Source organism: Prionailurus viverrinus, chromosome E1 (assembly GCF_022837055.1).
Source record: "Prionailurus viverrinus isolate Anna chromosome E1, UM_Priviv_1.0, whole genome shotgun sequence".
NCBI classification, from domain to species: domain Eukaryota; kingdom Metazoa; phylum Chordata; class Mammalia; order Carnivora; family Felidae; genus Prionailurus; species Prionailurus viverrinus.
This window is the reverse complement of record NC_062574.1, coordinates 36,546,025-36,563,647: the sequence shown is the minus strand read 5'-3', so window position 1 is coordinate 36,563,647 and position 17,623 is coordinate 36,546,025. Positions and strand designations below refer to the sequence as shown.

At 36.6% G+C, this 17,623-nt stretch overlaps 1 protein-coding gene across 20 annotated transcripts in view; it reads right to left on the bottom strand.

Annotated features, from left to right (window-relative positions):
- Nucleotides 1-17,623, bottom strand: part of EFCAB3 (EF-hand calcium binding domain 3) — a 477,549-nt gene that overhangs the window by 342,150 nt on the left and 117,776 nt on the right. For 18 of the 20 annotated variants that reach the window (XR_007147003.1, XM_047833629.1, XM_047833634.1 and 15 more), the window contains 4 exons: nucleotides 14,303-14,374; nucleotides 7,754-7,897; nucleotides 7,352-7,420; nucleotides 3,767-3,907 (listed from right to left, as the gene is read on the bottom strand). Coding sequence is in view for 19 of the 20 variants with exons in the window: in XM_047833629.1 (XP_047689585.1) it covers nucleotides 3,767-3,907; nucleotides 7,352-7,420; nucleotides 7,754-7,897; nucleotides 14,303-14,374 (426 nt within the window). In the remaining variant the exon portion in view is untranslated. The remainder of the gene's footprint in view (nucleotides 1-3,766; nucleotides 3,908-7,351; nucleotides 7,421-7,753; nucleotides 7,898-14,302; nucleotides 14,375-17,623) is intronic. The other 2 variants (XM_047833642.1, XM_047833639.1) reach the window with 2 other exon arrangements.

Below are 17,623 nucleotides of genomic sequence, written 5' to 3'. Positions count from 1 at the left end.
ACTTTCTTCTCGAGTGCACATGGAACATTCTCCAAGATAGATCATATACTGGGTCACAAAACAGCCCTTCATAAGTTTACAAGAATTGAAATTATACCATGCATACTTTCAGACCACAATGCTATGAAGCTTGAAATCAACCACAGAAAAAAGTCTGGAAAACCTCCAAAAGCATGGAGGTTAAAGAACACCCTACTAACGAATGAGTGGGTCAACCAGGCAATTAGAGAAGAAATTAAAAAATATATGGAAACAAACGAAAATGAAAATACAACAATCCAAACGCTTTGGGACGCAGTGAAGGCAGGCCTGAGAGGAAAATACATTGCAATCCAGGCCTATCTCAAGAAACAAGAAAAATCCCAAATACAAAATCTAACAGCACACCTAAAGGAACTAGAAGCAGAACAGCAAAGGCAGCCTAAACCCAGCAGAAGAAGAGAAATAATAAAGATCAGAGCATAAATAAACATTATAGAATCTAAAAAAACTGTAGAGCAGATCAACGAAACCAAGAGTTGGTTTTTTGAAAAAATAAACAAAATTGACAAACCTCTAGCCAGGCTTCTCAAAAAGAAAAGGGAGATGACCCAAATAGATAAAATCATGAATGAAAATGGAATTATTACAACCAAACCCTCAGAGATACAAACAATTATCAGGGAATACTATGAAAAATTATATGCCAACAAATTGGACAACCTGGAAGAAATGGACAAATTCCTGAACACCCACACTCTTCCAAAACTCAATCAGGAGGAAATAGAAAGCTTGAACAGACCCATAACCAGCGAAGAAATTGAATCAGTTATCAAAAATCTCCCAACAAATAAGAGTCCAGGACCAGATGGCTTCCCAGGGGAGTTCTACCAGACGTTTAAGGCAGAGATAATACCTATCCTTCTCAAGCTATTCCAAAAAATAGAAAGGGAAGGAAAACTTCCAGACTCATTCTATGAAGCCAGTATTACTTTGATTCCTAAACCAGACAGAGACCCAGTAAAAAAAGAGAACTACAGGCCAATATCCCTGATGAATATGGATGCAAAAATTCTCAATAAGATACTAGCAAATCGAATTCAACGGCATATAAAAAAAATTATTCACCATGATCAAGTGGGATTCATTCCTGGGATGCAGGGCTGGTTCAACATTCGCAAATCAATCAACGTGATATATCACATTAACAAAAAAAAGAGAAGAACCATATGATCCTGTCAATCGATGCAGAAAAGGCCTTTGACAAAATCCAGCACCCTTTCCTAATAAAAACCCTTGAGAAAGTCGGGATAGAAGGAACATACTTAAAGATCATAAAAGCCATTTATGAAAAGCCCACAGCTAACATCATCCTCAATGGGGAAAAACTGAGAGCTTTTTCCCTGAGATCAGGAACACGACAGGGATGCCCACTCTTACCGCTGTTGTTTAACATAGTGCTGGAAGTTCTAGCATCAGCAATCAGACAACAAAAGGAAATCAAAGGCATCAAAATTGGCAAAGATGAAGTCAAGCTTTCGCTTTTTGCAGATGACATGATATTATACATGGAAAATCCGATCGACTCCACCAAAAGTCTGCTAGAACTGATACAGGAATTCAGCAAAGTTGCAGGATACAAAATCAATGTACAGAAATCAGTTGCATTCTTATACACTAACAATGAAGCAACAGAAAGACAAATAAAGAAACTGATCCCATTCACAATGGCACCAAGAAGCATAAAATACCTAGGGATAAATCTAACCAAAGATGTAAAGGATCTGTATGCTGAAAACTATAGAAAGCTTCTGAAGGAAATTGAAGAAGATTTAAAGAAATGGAAAGACATTCCCTGCTCATGGATTGGAAAAATAAATATTGTCAAAATGTCAATACTACCCAAAGCTATCTACACATTCAATGCAATCCCAATCAAAATTGCACCAGCATTCTTCTCGAAACTAGAACAAGCAATCCTAAAATTCATATGGAACCACAAAAGGCCCCGAATAGCCAAAGGAATTTTGAAGAAGAAGACCAAAGCAGGAGGCATCACAATCCCAGACTTTAGCCTCTACTACAAAGCTGTCATCATCAAGACAGCATGGTATTGGCACCAAAACAGACACATAGACCAATGGAATAGAATAGAAACCCCAGAACTAGACCCACAAACGTATGGCCAACTCATCTTTGACAAAGCAGGAAAGAACATCCAATGGAAAAAAGACAGTCTCTTTAACAAATGGTGCTGGGAGAACTGGACAGCAACATGCAGAAGGTTGAAACTAGACCACTTTCTCACACCATTCACAAAAATAAACTCAAAATGGATAAAGGACCTAAATGTGAGACAGGAAACCATCAAAACCTTAGAGGAGAAAGCAGGAAAAGACCTCTCTGACCTCAGCCGTAGCAATCTCTTACTCGACACATCCCCAAAGGCAAGGGAATTTAAAGCAAAAGTGAATTACTGCGACCTTATGAAGATAAAAAGCTTCTGCACAGCAAAGGAAACAACCAACAAAACTAAAAGGCAACCAACGGAATGGGAAAAGATATTCGCAAATGACATATCGGACAAAGGGCTAGTATCCAAAGTCTATACAGAGCTTACCAAACTCCACACCCGAAAAACAAATAACCCAGTGAAGAAATGGGCACAAAACATGAATAGACACTTCTCTAAAGAAGACATCTGGATGGCCAACAGGCACATGAAAAGATGTTCAACATCGCTCCTTATCAGGGAAATACAAATCAAAACCACACTCAGGTATCACCTCACGCCAGTCAGAGTGGCCAAAATGAACAAATCAGGAGACTATAGATGCTGGAGAGGATGTGGAGAAATGGGAACCCTCTTGCACTGTTGGTGGGAATGCAAATTGGTGCAGCCGCTCTGGAAAGCCGTGTGGAGGTTCCTCAGAAAATTAAAAATAGACCTACCCTATGACCCAGCAATAGCACTGCTAGGAATGTATCCAAGGGATACAGGAGTACTGATGCATAGGGCCACTTGTACCCCAATGTTCATAGCAGCACTCTCAACAATAGCCAAATTATGGAAAGAGCCTAAATGTCCATCAACTGATGAATGGATAAAGAAATTGTGGTTTATATACACAATGGAATATTATGTGGCAATGAGAAAGAATGAAATATGGCCTTTTGTAGCAACGTGGATGGAACTGGAGAGTGTGATGCTAAGTGAAGTAAGCCATACAGAGAAAGACAGATACCATATGGTTTCACTCTTATGTGGATCCTGAGAAACTTAACAGGAACCCATGGGGGAGGGGAAGGAAAAAAAAAAAAAAGAGGTTAGAGTGGGAGAGAGCCAAAGCATAAGAGACTGTTAAAAACTTAGAACAAACTGAGGGTTGATGGGGAGTGGGAGGGAGGGGAGGGTGGGTGATGGGTATTGAGGAGGGCACCTTTTGGGATGAGCACTGGGTGTTGTATGGAAACCAATTGGTCAATAAATTTCATATATATATAAAAAATAAAAATAAATAAATAAATAAATAAATAAATAAATAAATAAATAAAACCTGGATAAAAACAGTACTTGTTTCTACTAGTCTTCTCCAAATAAAGAAGAGTATCCACACAGTTTCCAAAAGGGTTCCAACAATTCTCAGTAACCAATTTATAAACATAGCGGTCCCATAACAATCTTCCTAAACCTATGGTATTAGTATTCTTAAAAAAAAAAAAAAATGAGCCAGCATGAACACGTAAAGTCTAAAAAGGAAAACTGAGAGGTAACTCAGGAACTCACCATCTGTTTCAGAGTTCAGTAACACCTCAGGTTTTTCTTCATTTAAAGGTTTCTCCATGCCCTCCAACGCAGATAAAAGGTCTTTAACTTCAACTTTCCTATCAAAGACACTATTAACAACGTTACATGCATCTTCTATTCCTAAACAGAGACATGACAAAATACAAAGATATCTAGTCGGTCAGTCTATCCAGAGAAGCACATAACAACTTGATTTGGGTGAAATGTATTCATTTTCTAGAATACCCAGTCTTGAGAGATTTTGCCTCTCTGAAATATTCTCCAAACTGAAAGCTCTACAACATTTATAGGTTTACAATGCTTATATCAGAAAACAAGACACACTGAAATAGTTCACCTTACTAGTTCAACGCAGGAAGCTAAACAAGACAACAAAATACCAAAATTATCTCTAAGAAAATAGTGCCACGATGGGGAAACAAAAGGGGGCACTTGGGTGGCCCAGTCAGTTAAGTGTCTGACTTTGGCTCAGGTCTTGATCTCACGGTTTGTGAGCTCGAGCCCCACATCAGGCTCTGTGCTGTCAGCGCAGAGCCAGCTTCATATCTGGCACTCTCTCTCTCTGCCCCTTCCCTACTCATGCTCGCTCACTCTCTCTCTCTCAAAAATAAATAAACAAACATGAAAAAAAGGCAGCCCTTTCTGTCTTTATCTAAACATTTGGAAAGAATGACAGTGTTGTTCATGACATGCCAATAATTTGTTGCTTTACTAACTTAAGTGTTATTCATTTATATCTTTTAATCTCCCTTGTATCCAAGTTACAACTGTCTTCTTTATTATGTCCTCCCTATTTTTTCCCCTTCATCATACTTCCTAAAGAGTTCTTTATTAGTCTTTTGAAAGAACCAACTTTTGGTTATATGGATAAGTGCGTGTGCGTGTGTGTGTGTGTGTGTGTGCGTGTGTGTGTGTGTGTGTGTGTGTGTGTGTGTGTGTTCTATTTCACTAACTTCAACTTTCCACTTTGTTAGCTCCTGACTAGCACTTTTCAGGGGGATTGTACTGCTCTTTTGTTGTTTATGCTGCTGGTTAGCTCTGCAAGCTGAACGTTTAAGATACATTGTTCTGGAGGCGCCTGGGTGCCTCAGTCGGTTAAGCGTCCCACTCTTCATTTTGGCCCAGGTCATGATCATGTCAGCTGTGCTGACAGCAAGGAGCCTGCTTGGGATTCTGTCTCTCCTTCTCTCTCTCTGCTCTTCCCCCACCCCCCCATACACACTCTCTCTCTGAAAATAAATAAACTTAAAAAAAGATAAATTATTTTTGATATTTCTTGTTTTCTAATAAAAGCATTTAATGCTATAAAATATCCTGTAAGATTGTTTTGGTCACACTCTACACGATTTGATACATAGTGCTTTCACTGTCATCATTTCTAAAATCTTTCAGGTTTCTTTTATTCTTCAACCAAGGAATTACTTACAAGGCAATTTGTTTTTCATCTTAAAAGCAACACTTTTCCTTTCTTTCACAAATAATTTTAATGTCACAACATCATGGTCAGACTATGAGGTCTGAATGACTTTTGATTTTTAGAATTCACTGAAATTTTTATTTGTGGCTTAAATACATCATATATTTTTGTGGATATTCCATAAATATTTGAAAAGAATGTGTATGTTTTTAGGATACAGAGTACTCTAATCTGTTTCTGAAGTCAACTTTGTTAATATTGTCACTTCAATCTCAATCTCTTTCTCAATTTCTTTCAATCCGTCTATTTCAATCTCATCTTTCTATTTAGAATTCAGTGTTTACCTGGAAATAGATATAAATATGGTTGTGTTTTATGGGCATTAGTAGAAATCCAACTTATATAAAGCATTCTTTGTTATACACGTATTCCATTTTTTCCTTTCTTCATGGAACCGTATTATTACTGAGGTCTCTCTCTGGTGCAAATGTAAATCTAGTTTACTGTTATGACGTGTATGTGTGGACATATTTTATTCAACCATTTCCCCAATCATGGACTCATAGATTGTTTTCATTTCTTTCCTCCCATAATGTTGCAGGGAGCATCCCTGTACATGTCTCTACAAGAAACTTCTCTGGGCTATTTATCTGAGAATAGAATTATTGGATCATAAGAAATATGCATACTGAATTTGACAAGTACTGCTAGATTGCAATCTGGAATGCTGTACCATTTTACCTACTCACTAGCAATTTGTGAGTATTGCCAACTCTTCTCATACACATATTTAGCTATGTGGGTTTCTCCTCCTGTATACTAAGTCTTATATCCTTACTTATTTTTCCAATTGATTTCTTTCTTTCTACTGTCGATTTGCAGAATTTCCTTATATTTGAGATATTAATTTTTTGTTAGTTATCTTGTAATTATCTTCTTCCAGTCTGTTACATGTTTTAGAGTCCTTCATTTACCAGAAATCCTTAATTTTGATGTAATCAAATCCTTTTTTACCCCATGGTTGTGCTTTTGGGGAGTAACATCTTTACGAAGGCATCCATAACCACAAGGCACAATAGTTTTTCTTACATTTTCTTCCATCAGCTTTATAGTTTAATCTTTGAGATCCATTTTAACATTCATTTGATTCTTTGAAGGTTATTTTTGTATATGGTATGACATAGGGGTTCTAATTCATTTTCTCTGCATTGTAAGACAATTTTCTCAAATCAGAAGCTAAATAATACATCTTTTCCCCCACTAACTGATGATGTCATTTCTATCACATTCCGAGTTCCCATTAATAGAAGTCTCTACCGGGTTCTATATTGTGATGCACTGGTCTATTTTCACAGGTCTATATTAAAACAGCATTATGCTATGTACTAACATGTGACAAAGCAAGATCTTTATCTTTTTTTCCCCAAAAGGGTCTTAGCTATTCATAGATCTATAATCTTCTATAATGAATATAGAATTAACTTGTCAAGGTTCCCACCAAACTTATCCTGAGATAGTGAGTGGAACTGCATCCCAAGTACAGATTATTTAGAGAGAATTCACTTATTTCAATACTTCTTTTAAAACCCCAGTTTTAGGACTACAATTCTCAATCTCAATGTCTGTGGTCCAAGGCTGTTTTAGTGTCCCCATGATAGAACTGTGCTGAAATTTCAAAACAAACCGAAAAAAGTTAAGCATTTAGCCAATGTTTTTCACAAGGAGATAGAGAGCAAATGTAAAAAAATATATATATGAAGAAATAAACAAGAAAGATAAGAATACAGAGGGGAAAAGTCATTAGATGTGATTTAAAAAACCAAACTTGATTACTTTGATTATAAGATGGGTAACCCCATCAGCATTAGGAAGGACAAAAGAAAGAATATAGCAATAAAACACATGACAAGGAAGAAAGAGAGACAACAGAAATTTTTTTTAATAATTCAAGAATATTACAGTATGAAAAATATGTATCTATGTGTGAAAACCTAGAGTTTACAACATCAACTGAGTTTAAATGAGAAAATGCATAAAAGGGGGGTTTGGTAGAGTATATATAAAGTCTATATACACACATACCTATACATACGCCAACCCCCAAAAATGAAGTTCCTGTTCATATGCATTTTGAATTTCATACTTACTGTGGCACTCAATAAATTCATCACTGTTGTTCAATTCTCTGATGAAATCCTTAAAACTCACCACTTCATCTTTTTTTAAAAAAGAAAAAAAGAAAGAATTTAGATATTATTGTAAAAAGGGCCATTTGATGTTATAACACCAGAGCTATAAACACAAAAATAATGGAGAGGACTGGTAATCCTATTGTGACACATGTGATATGCAGAATAGACCTAAAATAAAGCTGTCAGAGATGCACTTTGAACATCAATTCCTCTGATAAAAACCCATAAATTGATAGACAAGAAACAATTTTTAATTTCTCTTTTAAAAGATATATGGCAGTATATTTCCTTTGGCATTTAGAGTGAAACTTCTGAAATACGCAAAATTTGTTATTTTAAATTGAAATAATTACTCACCATTAGGATTAGTGTTATCCAAAGTCTCCTTTATTTTATCATCTGTTAGATAGATTCCAATGGCATTTAAATTTTGCTGAAGTACAGGAATGTCTTTAAGTTCATTTTTGTAAATGTTGATGTTGTAAAATTGATTTTTATTTCCTGGGAAGAGATAATCACCTTCAGTTAGAAAGGAATTTTCATGTTTCTCCTTTATATTTTAATTTTTTTAATGTTTATTTATTTTTGACAGAGAGAGAGAGAAAGAGCATGAGCTGGGGAGGGGCAGAGACAGAGGGAGACAGAATCTGAAGCAGGCTCCAGGCTCTGAGCTGTCAGCACAGAGCCTGACACGGGGCTCGAACTCACAGACCGTGAGATCATGACTTGAGTTGAAGTCAGACGCTCAACCGACTGAGCCACCCAGGCACCCATCTCCTTTATATTTAAAAAAAAGTGGGGGAAAAAATCTCCCAAGATATAAAATTATACTTAAGAGAAAAGGCAGTATTTGTATTTATTTATGTACCTAAAATAATTTAAAATAGGTGACAATAGGTACACATAAATGTATAAATATAAGTAAGGAAACTGGGGGAAAGAAACAGAAGAGCAGCAAAAATAAGACAAAAGAGAGCAACAGACAAAGTACATTTCATAAGGTCATATACCTTAAATTTTGCAGCAATATCAAATGTGTATGCATCTAACAAGAGCCTTCCAAATATAGCAAAAACTTGCAGAATTAAAGGGAGGAATGCATGAACCCATAATCAGAACTGCAGATTTGAAAATCTTGCACTTAGTAATTAATAGAACAACTAGAATAAACATCAGTAAGAATTAAGGGAGCCTGGGTGGCTCAGTCAGTTAAGTGTCTGACTTTGGCTTAGGTCACGATCTCACAGTTCATGAGTTAGAGCCCTGTGTTGGGCTCTGTGCTGACAGCTCAGAGCCTGGAGCCTGCTTTGGATTCTGTGTTTCCCTCTCTCTCTGCCCTTCCCCTGCTCGTACTCTTGTTCTCTCTCTCTCTCTCTCTCTCTCTCTCTCTCCCTCCCTCCCTCCCTCCCTCTCTCTCTCAAAAATAAATATTAAAACAAAAAAAATTTTAATGTTTAAAAAAAATCAGAAATCAGAATATCCAACAAAACTAGCAAACAATCTAACCTAATGATATTTATAGAACACTACCCAACAACTACAGAATATACATTCTTTCAAGTGCACATGGAATATTCACCTAGGTAGACCACATGCTAGTCTTTAAACCAAATCTTAATGAATTTAAAAGAATTTAAATTGTACGAAATAAATTCTCTGACCAAGGTGTATTAAATTAGAAATCAGTAACAAGATCCCTAGCACATGTCCAAATATTTGGAAATTAAATAATATAGTTAATTTTTTTAATGTTTATTTATTTTTGAGAGACAGAGAGAGGCAGAGCGTGGGTGGGAGAGGGGCAGACAGAGAGGGAGACACAGAATCTGAAGCAGGCTCCAAGCTCTGAGCCGTCAGCACAGAGCCCGACACGAGGCTCCAACCTAGGAACCATGAGATCATGACCTGAGCCGAAGTCGGACACTTAACCAACTGAGCCACCCAGGTGCCCCTAAATAGTACATTTCTAAATAACTCATGTTCCAAATGAGATATCACAAGGTAAATTAGAAAATATTTTAAATAAATTTATATATTGTGATAATCAAATCACAACATATAAAATTTTGTGAGATGCTGTGAAAGTGCTCAGAGGGAAATTTGTAGTTTCAAATGCTGGAAAGGTATAAAATCAGTAGTACAAAAAGTAGTGGTATGAAATTCTTTTTTCTTAATGTTTATTTTTGAAAGAGAGAGAGAGAGCATGAGCATGAGTAGGGGAGGGGCAGAGAGAGATGGAGACACAGAATCCAAGGCAGACTCCAGGCTGGCACGGGGCTTGAACTCACGAGCCGTGAGATCATGACCTGAGCCAAAGTCGGACGCCTAACCGACCAAGTCATGCAGGCACCCCTGAAACTCCTTTTTAAAAAATTCTTTTTTATAGTTGTATAATACTCTACTGTACATAGAAACTAAAGTTTATTCAACTAACCTCCAATGTTTACACATTAAGTATTTTCATTGTTTTGCCATCTCAAATAATTCTGTAATGAATAATCTTATGTATCTATATTTTCACATTGTTGGAGGGTATCTTCAGGGAAAATTCCTAGAAGCAGGATTGCTGGGTCCAAAGGTAAAGGCATATGTAGTTCTGTTAGACATTGCCAAATTCCCTCCATTAGAATGGCAGCATGTTAAATGCCCACCAGCTATAGGTAAACGTCTTTTTCTCTACAACCTAACAGAGTATGCTGTGAAGGTTTTCAATTTTTGCCAATCTAATGGGTGAGAAATTGTATCTCCATTTTAATTTGCATATTTCTTATTATGAGTAAAATCAAACATCTCTTAATATGTTCATAAGCCATTTAAGATCTTTTTTATGATTTATATATCCATGACTTTTGCCCATTTTTCTATTTTTCTTCTGTGATATACATTATAGTTTCTACCATAGTGTTATTTGTTCTTTGACTTTACCTATGATATTGTATTAATAGATAAAATTGTTTTTTTTTTAATTTTTTCCAAGATGGATGTCAGAGAGCTTACTGCCTATGTTTTTTCCTAGATTTTTTTTAAACGTTAAAAAAATTTTTTTTAACATTTTTCATTTGTTTTTGCAAGACAGAGAGAGAGAGAGAGAGAGAGAGAGAGCGCGCGAGCGAGCATGAGCCGGGGAGGGGAGGAGAGAGAGGAAGACACAGAATTCGAAGCAGGCTCCAGGCTCCGAGCTGTCAGCACAGAGCCCGACGCCCACAGACCACGAGATCATGACCTGAGCCAAGCCAGACACTTATCTGAGTCACCCAGGCGCCCCTCTTCCAGGAGTTTTATGGTTTCAGGTCTTACAAGTGCAAGTATTTAATCATAGTCTAAGATAGGAATCCAGTTTCATTCTTTTGCATGTGGTTGTCTAGTTTTCCCAACACCACTTATTGAAGAGTCTGTCCTTTCCCCACTATATATTCTTGCCTCGTTTGTCATAAATGAATTGACCGTATATGCAAGGGTTTATTTCTGAGCTCTCCGTTCTGTTCCACTGATGTCTGTTTTATGCCAATACCATAGAGTTTTGATTACTATACTTTTGTAATAAAGTTTGGAATCAGAAAGTATGATGGCTCCAGCTTTGCTCTTTCTCAAGATTGCTTTGGCTATCAGGGTTTTCTATGGCTCCACACAGATTTTAGGATTGTTTGTTCTAGGTGTGAAAAATGCCATTGGAATGTTGATAGGGATTGCATTGAGCCCGTATATCGCTTTGGGTAGTATGGACATTTTAACGTTATTAATTCTTTGACTCCACAAGCATGGAATATCTTTCCATTCATTTGCATCATCTTCAATTTCTTTCTTCAATGTCTTATAGTTTTCAGTGTACAGGTCTTTCACCTCCTTGGTTAAATTTATTCTTAGGTATTTTATTCTTTCCAATGCAATTGTAATGGGATAGTTTTCTTAATTTCTTTCTGATAGTTTATTACCAAATAGAAATGCAACTGGTTTTTCTATTTGATTTCATATGGTGCAACTTTACTGAATATGTTTATTAGTTCTTACAGTTTTTTTAATAGGGTTTAATAGGGTTTTAATAAAACCCTTTAGGGTTTTCTACATACAATATTGTGTTATCTGCAAATAGTAACAGTTTTACTTCTTTCTTTCCAATTTGGATGACTTTTGTTTCCTTTTCTTGCTTAATTGTTCTCAGTAGGACTTCCAATACTATGAATACAAGTTGAGTAAAAGTAGTGAGAAAAATTACAGCAACTGGCAAGAATAGGCATCCTTGTCTTGTTCCTGATCTTAGAAGAAAAGCTTTCAGTTTTTCCCCATTGAGCATATGTGTGGCCTTTCGTATATGGCCTTCACTAAGCTGAGGTATGTTCCTTCTGTACACACTTTGTTGAGAGGTTTTTTTTAATCATAAATGGATGTTATCTATCATAAATTGATGTTTGGCAGTTTCTATCAACTTAAATATATATCCCAGCAATCCCATTTCTAGGTATTCAACTAGGAGAAATGAAAATATATGTCCACACAAATACCTGTACATAAATATTTATAGAAGCTTCACTCATAATCACCAAAACCCAGGAAATTTCAATAGTTTATCAATTGGTAAATATACAAACATTACATTCATGTAATGGAATAATACTCATCAATAAAAATAAACACACTGCATGCAAAAAGTTGATGAATGTAAAGTATAATATGCTATGTGAAAGAAGCCAGACTCAAATGAGCTTCATATGTTATGATTCCATTTACATGACATCCTAGAAAAGGCAAAACTTTAGAGTCAAAGAATAGATCGGGGGTCACCAGGAATGAGGGTTAGCGAAATGGATGGACTACAAAAGGACACAAAGAAACTTCTGTGGTGATACAGTCTATGTGCTGTTTAGTAATGGTTACATGACATTATTTTTAAGAATTCAAACAACGATATACCTAAAAAAAGGTGAATTTTACTACATGCAAGTTATACTGCAATAAATATAAATTTGCTCCTCAAAAATATAGTCAAGAGAGTAGTTGAGAATACATAAAAACAGAAAAGATAGGTATAAAATCTACTTTGCTAGGTTGGTCAAAAGTTTTAAAGTTGTCTTCTTTTTATTTTTCAAATTTTTATTTACATTCTAGTTAGTTAACATATAGTGTACTCTTGGTTTCAGTAGAATTTAGTGATTCATCACTTACATGTGACACCCAGTGTTCAACGTAACAAATGCCCTCCTTAATACCCATCATCCTTTTAGCCCATCCCCCGCCACCTCCCTCCATCAGCCCTCAGTTTGTTCACTATAGTTAAGACTCTTTATATGGTTTGCTTCTCTCTCTTTCCCCCACCTTCCCCTATGTTCATCTGTTTTGTTTCCTAAATTCCACATGTGTGAAATCATATGGTATTTGTCTTTCTCTGCCTGACTTATCTCGCTTAGCATAATCCAGTCTGGTTCCATCCACATTGTTGCAAATGGCAAGATTTCATTCTTTTGATGGCTGAGTAATATTCCATTACATATACATATACATACACCATAACTTCTTTATTCATTCATCAGTCCATGGACATTGGGTTTTTTCCATAATTTGGCAATTGTTGACAATGCTGCTATAAACATCAGGGTGCATGTGGCCCTTCAAATTAGTATTTGTGTACCTTTTGTGTAAATACCTAGTAGTGAAATTGCTGGGTCATAGGGTAGTTCTATTTTTAACTTTTTGAGGGAACTCCATATTGTCTTCCACAGTGGCTGCACCAATTTGCATTCTAAAAATTATTTTCTCCGGGCTCTGGGCTGATGGCTCAGAGCCTGGAGCCTGTTTCCGATTCTGTGTCTCCCTCTCTCTCTGCCCCTCCCCCGTTCATGCTCTGTCTCTCTCTGTCCCAAAAATGAATAAACGTTGAAAAACAAAATTAAAAAAAAAAAAGGGGGCGCCTGGGTAGCGCAGTCGGTTAAGCATCCGACTTCAGCCAGGTCACGATCTCGCAGTCCGGGAGTTCGAGCCCCGCGTCGGGCTCTGGGCTGATGGCTCAGAGCCTGGAGCCTGTTTCCGATTCTGTGTCTCCCTCTCTCTCTGCCCCTCCCCCGTTCATGCTCTGTCTCTCTCTGTCCCAAAAATGACTAAACGTTGAAAAAAAATTTAAAAATTATTTTCTCATCGTTTATAATATTCTAATAAATTCAGGTCAGATATACCTAGTGAATAATCTCAGAGAACAGTATATAATCTAATATTTTTCTAGCACTATCAAAGTAAAACTACCCATAACTTTGAGTTTGGGGTAAACTTAGCAGTCTTTGCCATATAATTCAAACACAAGTTATATAAACTAATACTGTATTGTTTTATCTTTAAAAAAATTTAATGTTTGTTTATTTTTGAGAAAGAGAGAGACAGGGAAACCGAGTGTGAGTGGGGGAGGAGCAGTGAGGGCAGAAGACACAGAATCCGAAGCAGGCTCCAGGCTCTGAGCTGTCAGCACAGACCCCGATGGGGGGCTCCAACTCACAGACCACAAGATCATGACCTGAGCCGAAGTCTGACGCTTAAACAACTGAGCCACCAAGGTGCCCCTATATTGTTTTATCTTTATATTGTTTCTTACTTACCTGTGCTTTATCTAATCCTGTGTGTTTTTTAAAAGATTTTATTTGTTTGTTTGTTTGTTTGTTTGTTTACTATTTTAGGGAGAGAGAGAGAGCACAAGCTGGGGAGAAGGATGAAGGGAGAGAGGAAATCTTAAGCAGGCTTCATACTCAGCGCGAATGGATGCAGGTTGAGCCCATGACCCTGGAATCATGACCTGAGCCGAAGGCAAGAGTCAGTTGCTCAACCGACTGAGTGACACAGACGCCCCAATCCTGTGTTGTTTTAACATGAAAACCACTGCCTGTCCTTCCACACAGAGCCAGTAGACACATATTAAGTGGAACTCACCTGAGGCTTTAGGCATGTTCAATGTATCACAGAACTTAATAAAAAATTCTTGAAAGGTAATCTTGCCATTTTCTGTAATGCAAAGTAAAATGTAGCTGAAGGAATTACTGCTTCTGAATTAATCTGTCAGCAGTTAATAGTCAAGTTATAACAAAGGTGAAAAGCCCGGGGGTCAGCCTGTACTGTTCCTTCTTCCTTAACTTCTGCATACATATGATTATCAATTTCTATTCAATTATTTCCAAATACTTCTTGAATATATCACTATATTAGTTAATGCCTATGCTATTACAATAGCATTGCTAAAAATCTATCGCATCAGTCTCATTGCTCTCCATTTATTTTAAACAATGCAGCAAGAGAGGTCTTTCTCTTTAAAAAAAAATCTGGTTACTCCTCTGAATAAAACCCTTCAGTAGCTCCTACTTGTCCAAAAACTACAAAAGCAAAACAAAACAAACACATGGTGGGCAGGCAAAGAGGCTATAGGCCAATATTCCTTACAAATGTGTTAACATCTAAGTGAAATTCTAGAAAATAGGGTTTAGCAGTATAAGCAGAAACTAAAGTTCTAGATACCTTTAGGACATGCATTTTCACTGAGGGTTATAGGCTTTCAGGAAGGAAAACAGGTTCTTGGAGGGGAAAAAATCTTAGCCATTACAATGGTTTGTGGCCACAGTACATAAGCAAATATTTATTTTTGGCATTAAATATTCATAGAGTGTGGGATGGTGAAAAAGACAAAATTGTCTAAAAAGTCTCCTTAGGGGAGTGATATTTTTTTTTAAAGGTTAAGAAACACTAATTTTAGGATAATGGGAACCATCTAAATTTACTCTGGAGAAATCTAAGAAAAAGGCTTAGAAATCCATAGGACCAAAGACGGCATCTTGATGTGGAACTCAGTGCATAGGATTTGGTGGTGAAGGAAAAGAAAGAAGCAGTTAAAGATGAAGTCCCTACTAAACAGTATCAAAATGTCAGAAGGCTCACTACCCCCACCTCCCACCCTCTGCCCCAAAGGTGCCATTAAAGTAAACGGACTTCATCTACTTCAGTAGAAACTGAAGACAGAGCTCCAAACTGAATGTGCCACCCAATACCCTCAACTCTTTCAACAAATCAGGATAGAAATGGAGAAAGGAAGATTTGAGATGGGAGCCAACAACTCAGAAAATAGATTGTGTAGAAAGACCAAGTCAGCTCCAAAATAATGACTCAAGTAAAGTAAAGGTACACAAGGTGGAATGGATATGACAAACTATAGTAAGGGACATAAAGGATAGACATGAAAAGAACCAAAAGGAAAAAAAAAAAAAAAAAAGGAGGGGGAGAGAGAAAAGGAAGAAAAAAAAACAAACCAATGCAAAAAAAAAAAAAAAAGTAGAAAAGTTTACAGCAGAAGTGACAGAGCCCAGAAATAAACCCCACATACGCTCAACTAATATTTGACAAGGCAGCCAAGAACATTCAATGGAGAAAGGATGGTCTCTTCAACAAATGGTGGTGGGAAACTGAATAACCACTTGGGATACTCCCCAAAATTACCTCAAAATAAATTAAAGATTTAATTGTAAGATCTGATACTGTAAAGAAAACATAAGGAAACAGCTTTCAGACATTGGTCTTGGTAATGATTTTTTGGACATGACACCAAAAGCACAAACAATAAAAGCAGAAATCAACAAGTAGAACTAGATCCAATTGAAGATTTTTCTTTTTTTTAATGTTTATTTATTTGTGAGAGAGAAAGAGACAGAGCGTGAGCAGGGGAGGGGCAAGAGAGAGAGCGAGACACAGAAACTGAAGCAAGCTCCAAGCTGTCAGCACAGAGCCCGACGTGGTGCTTGAACTCAAGAATCATGAGATCGAGACCTGAAGTCGAATGCTTAACTGGCTGTAGTCGGACGCTTAACCAACTGAGCCACCCAGGCACCCCAGAACTACATTCAACTTAAAAACTTTTGTACAGCAAAAGAAACAATCAGCAAAATGAAAAGGCAACCTACAGAATGAGAGAAAATATTTGCAAACCATGTATCTGATAAAGGATTATTATCCAAAATATATAACAAAGAATTCACACAGCTCAATAACAAACAAGCAAATGAACTATTTTAAAAAGGGCAGAGTAATAGGATAGGCATTTTCCCAAAGAAGACATCCAAACGACCAATAGGTGCATGAAAAGGTGTTCAACATCACTAATCATCAGGGAAATGCAAATCATAACCACAATGAGATATTGCTCAAACCTGTTAGAATGGCTATCACCAAGAAGACCGGAGATAAGGATTTGTGATGATGTGGAGAAAGGGAACCCTCATACACTGTTGGTGGCAATGTAAATTGGTGCAGCCACTATGGACAATAGTATAGAGATTCCCCTCAAAATTAAAAATAGAACTACAATATGAATCATCAATTCCCCTTATAAGTGTATATTCAAAGGAAACGAAAACAGAATCTTGAAGACACACTCCTGTGTCTATTGCAGCATTATTCACAATAGCTAAAATATGGAAACAATCTAAGTGCTCATCAACAGATGAATAAACAGAGGTAGTGTGAAAATATACAACAGAATATTTTTCAGCCATGAGAAAGAGAGAAATCCTGTCATTTGCAACAAGATGGTAGGATCTTGAAGTCCTTATGCTTAGAGGAGATAAGCCAAAGACAAATGTTGTATATATCACTAATATGTGGAATCTAAAAAAGCCGATCTCATAGAAAGAGAGTAGAATGGTGGTTACCAAGGACTTAGGGGGTGGGGTGATTGGGGAGATACTGTTAAAAAGTACAAATTTGCAGTTAAAATGAATAAATTCTGGAAATCTAATGCTCTGCTGATCTAATACTGTATTACATAATTGAAAGTTGCTAAGAGACTAGATCTTAAATGTTCTCACCACAAAAAAAGAAATTGTGATAATTACGTGATGTGATAGAGGTGTTAGATAACATTACAGTGATAATTATATTGCAATATATAAATGTATCAAATCAACACATTGGATACCCTAAACTTACATAATGTTATTATATGCCCATTATATCTCAATTTTACAAAAAGGAAAAGAAAAACTCTGTGGAGGTGGAGTGGGGGAAAAAAAAGCTCTAAGTCACTAATATTGAGGATGAAAATGAAGGTATCATTACAGATGAAGCAGAAATCAAAAAAGATAAAAAGCAGATGTCAAGGACAACTTTATCCAATACATTTGAAAAGTCAGATAAAATGGACAAATTCCTATAAGGACACAGCCTGCCAAAATGGACAGGGAAATAGAATATTTTCTTGGTAATACCATACAA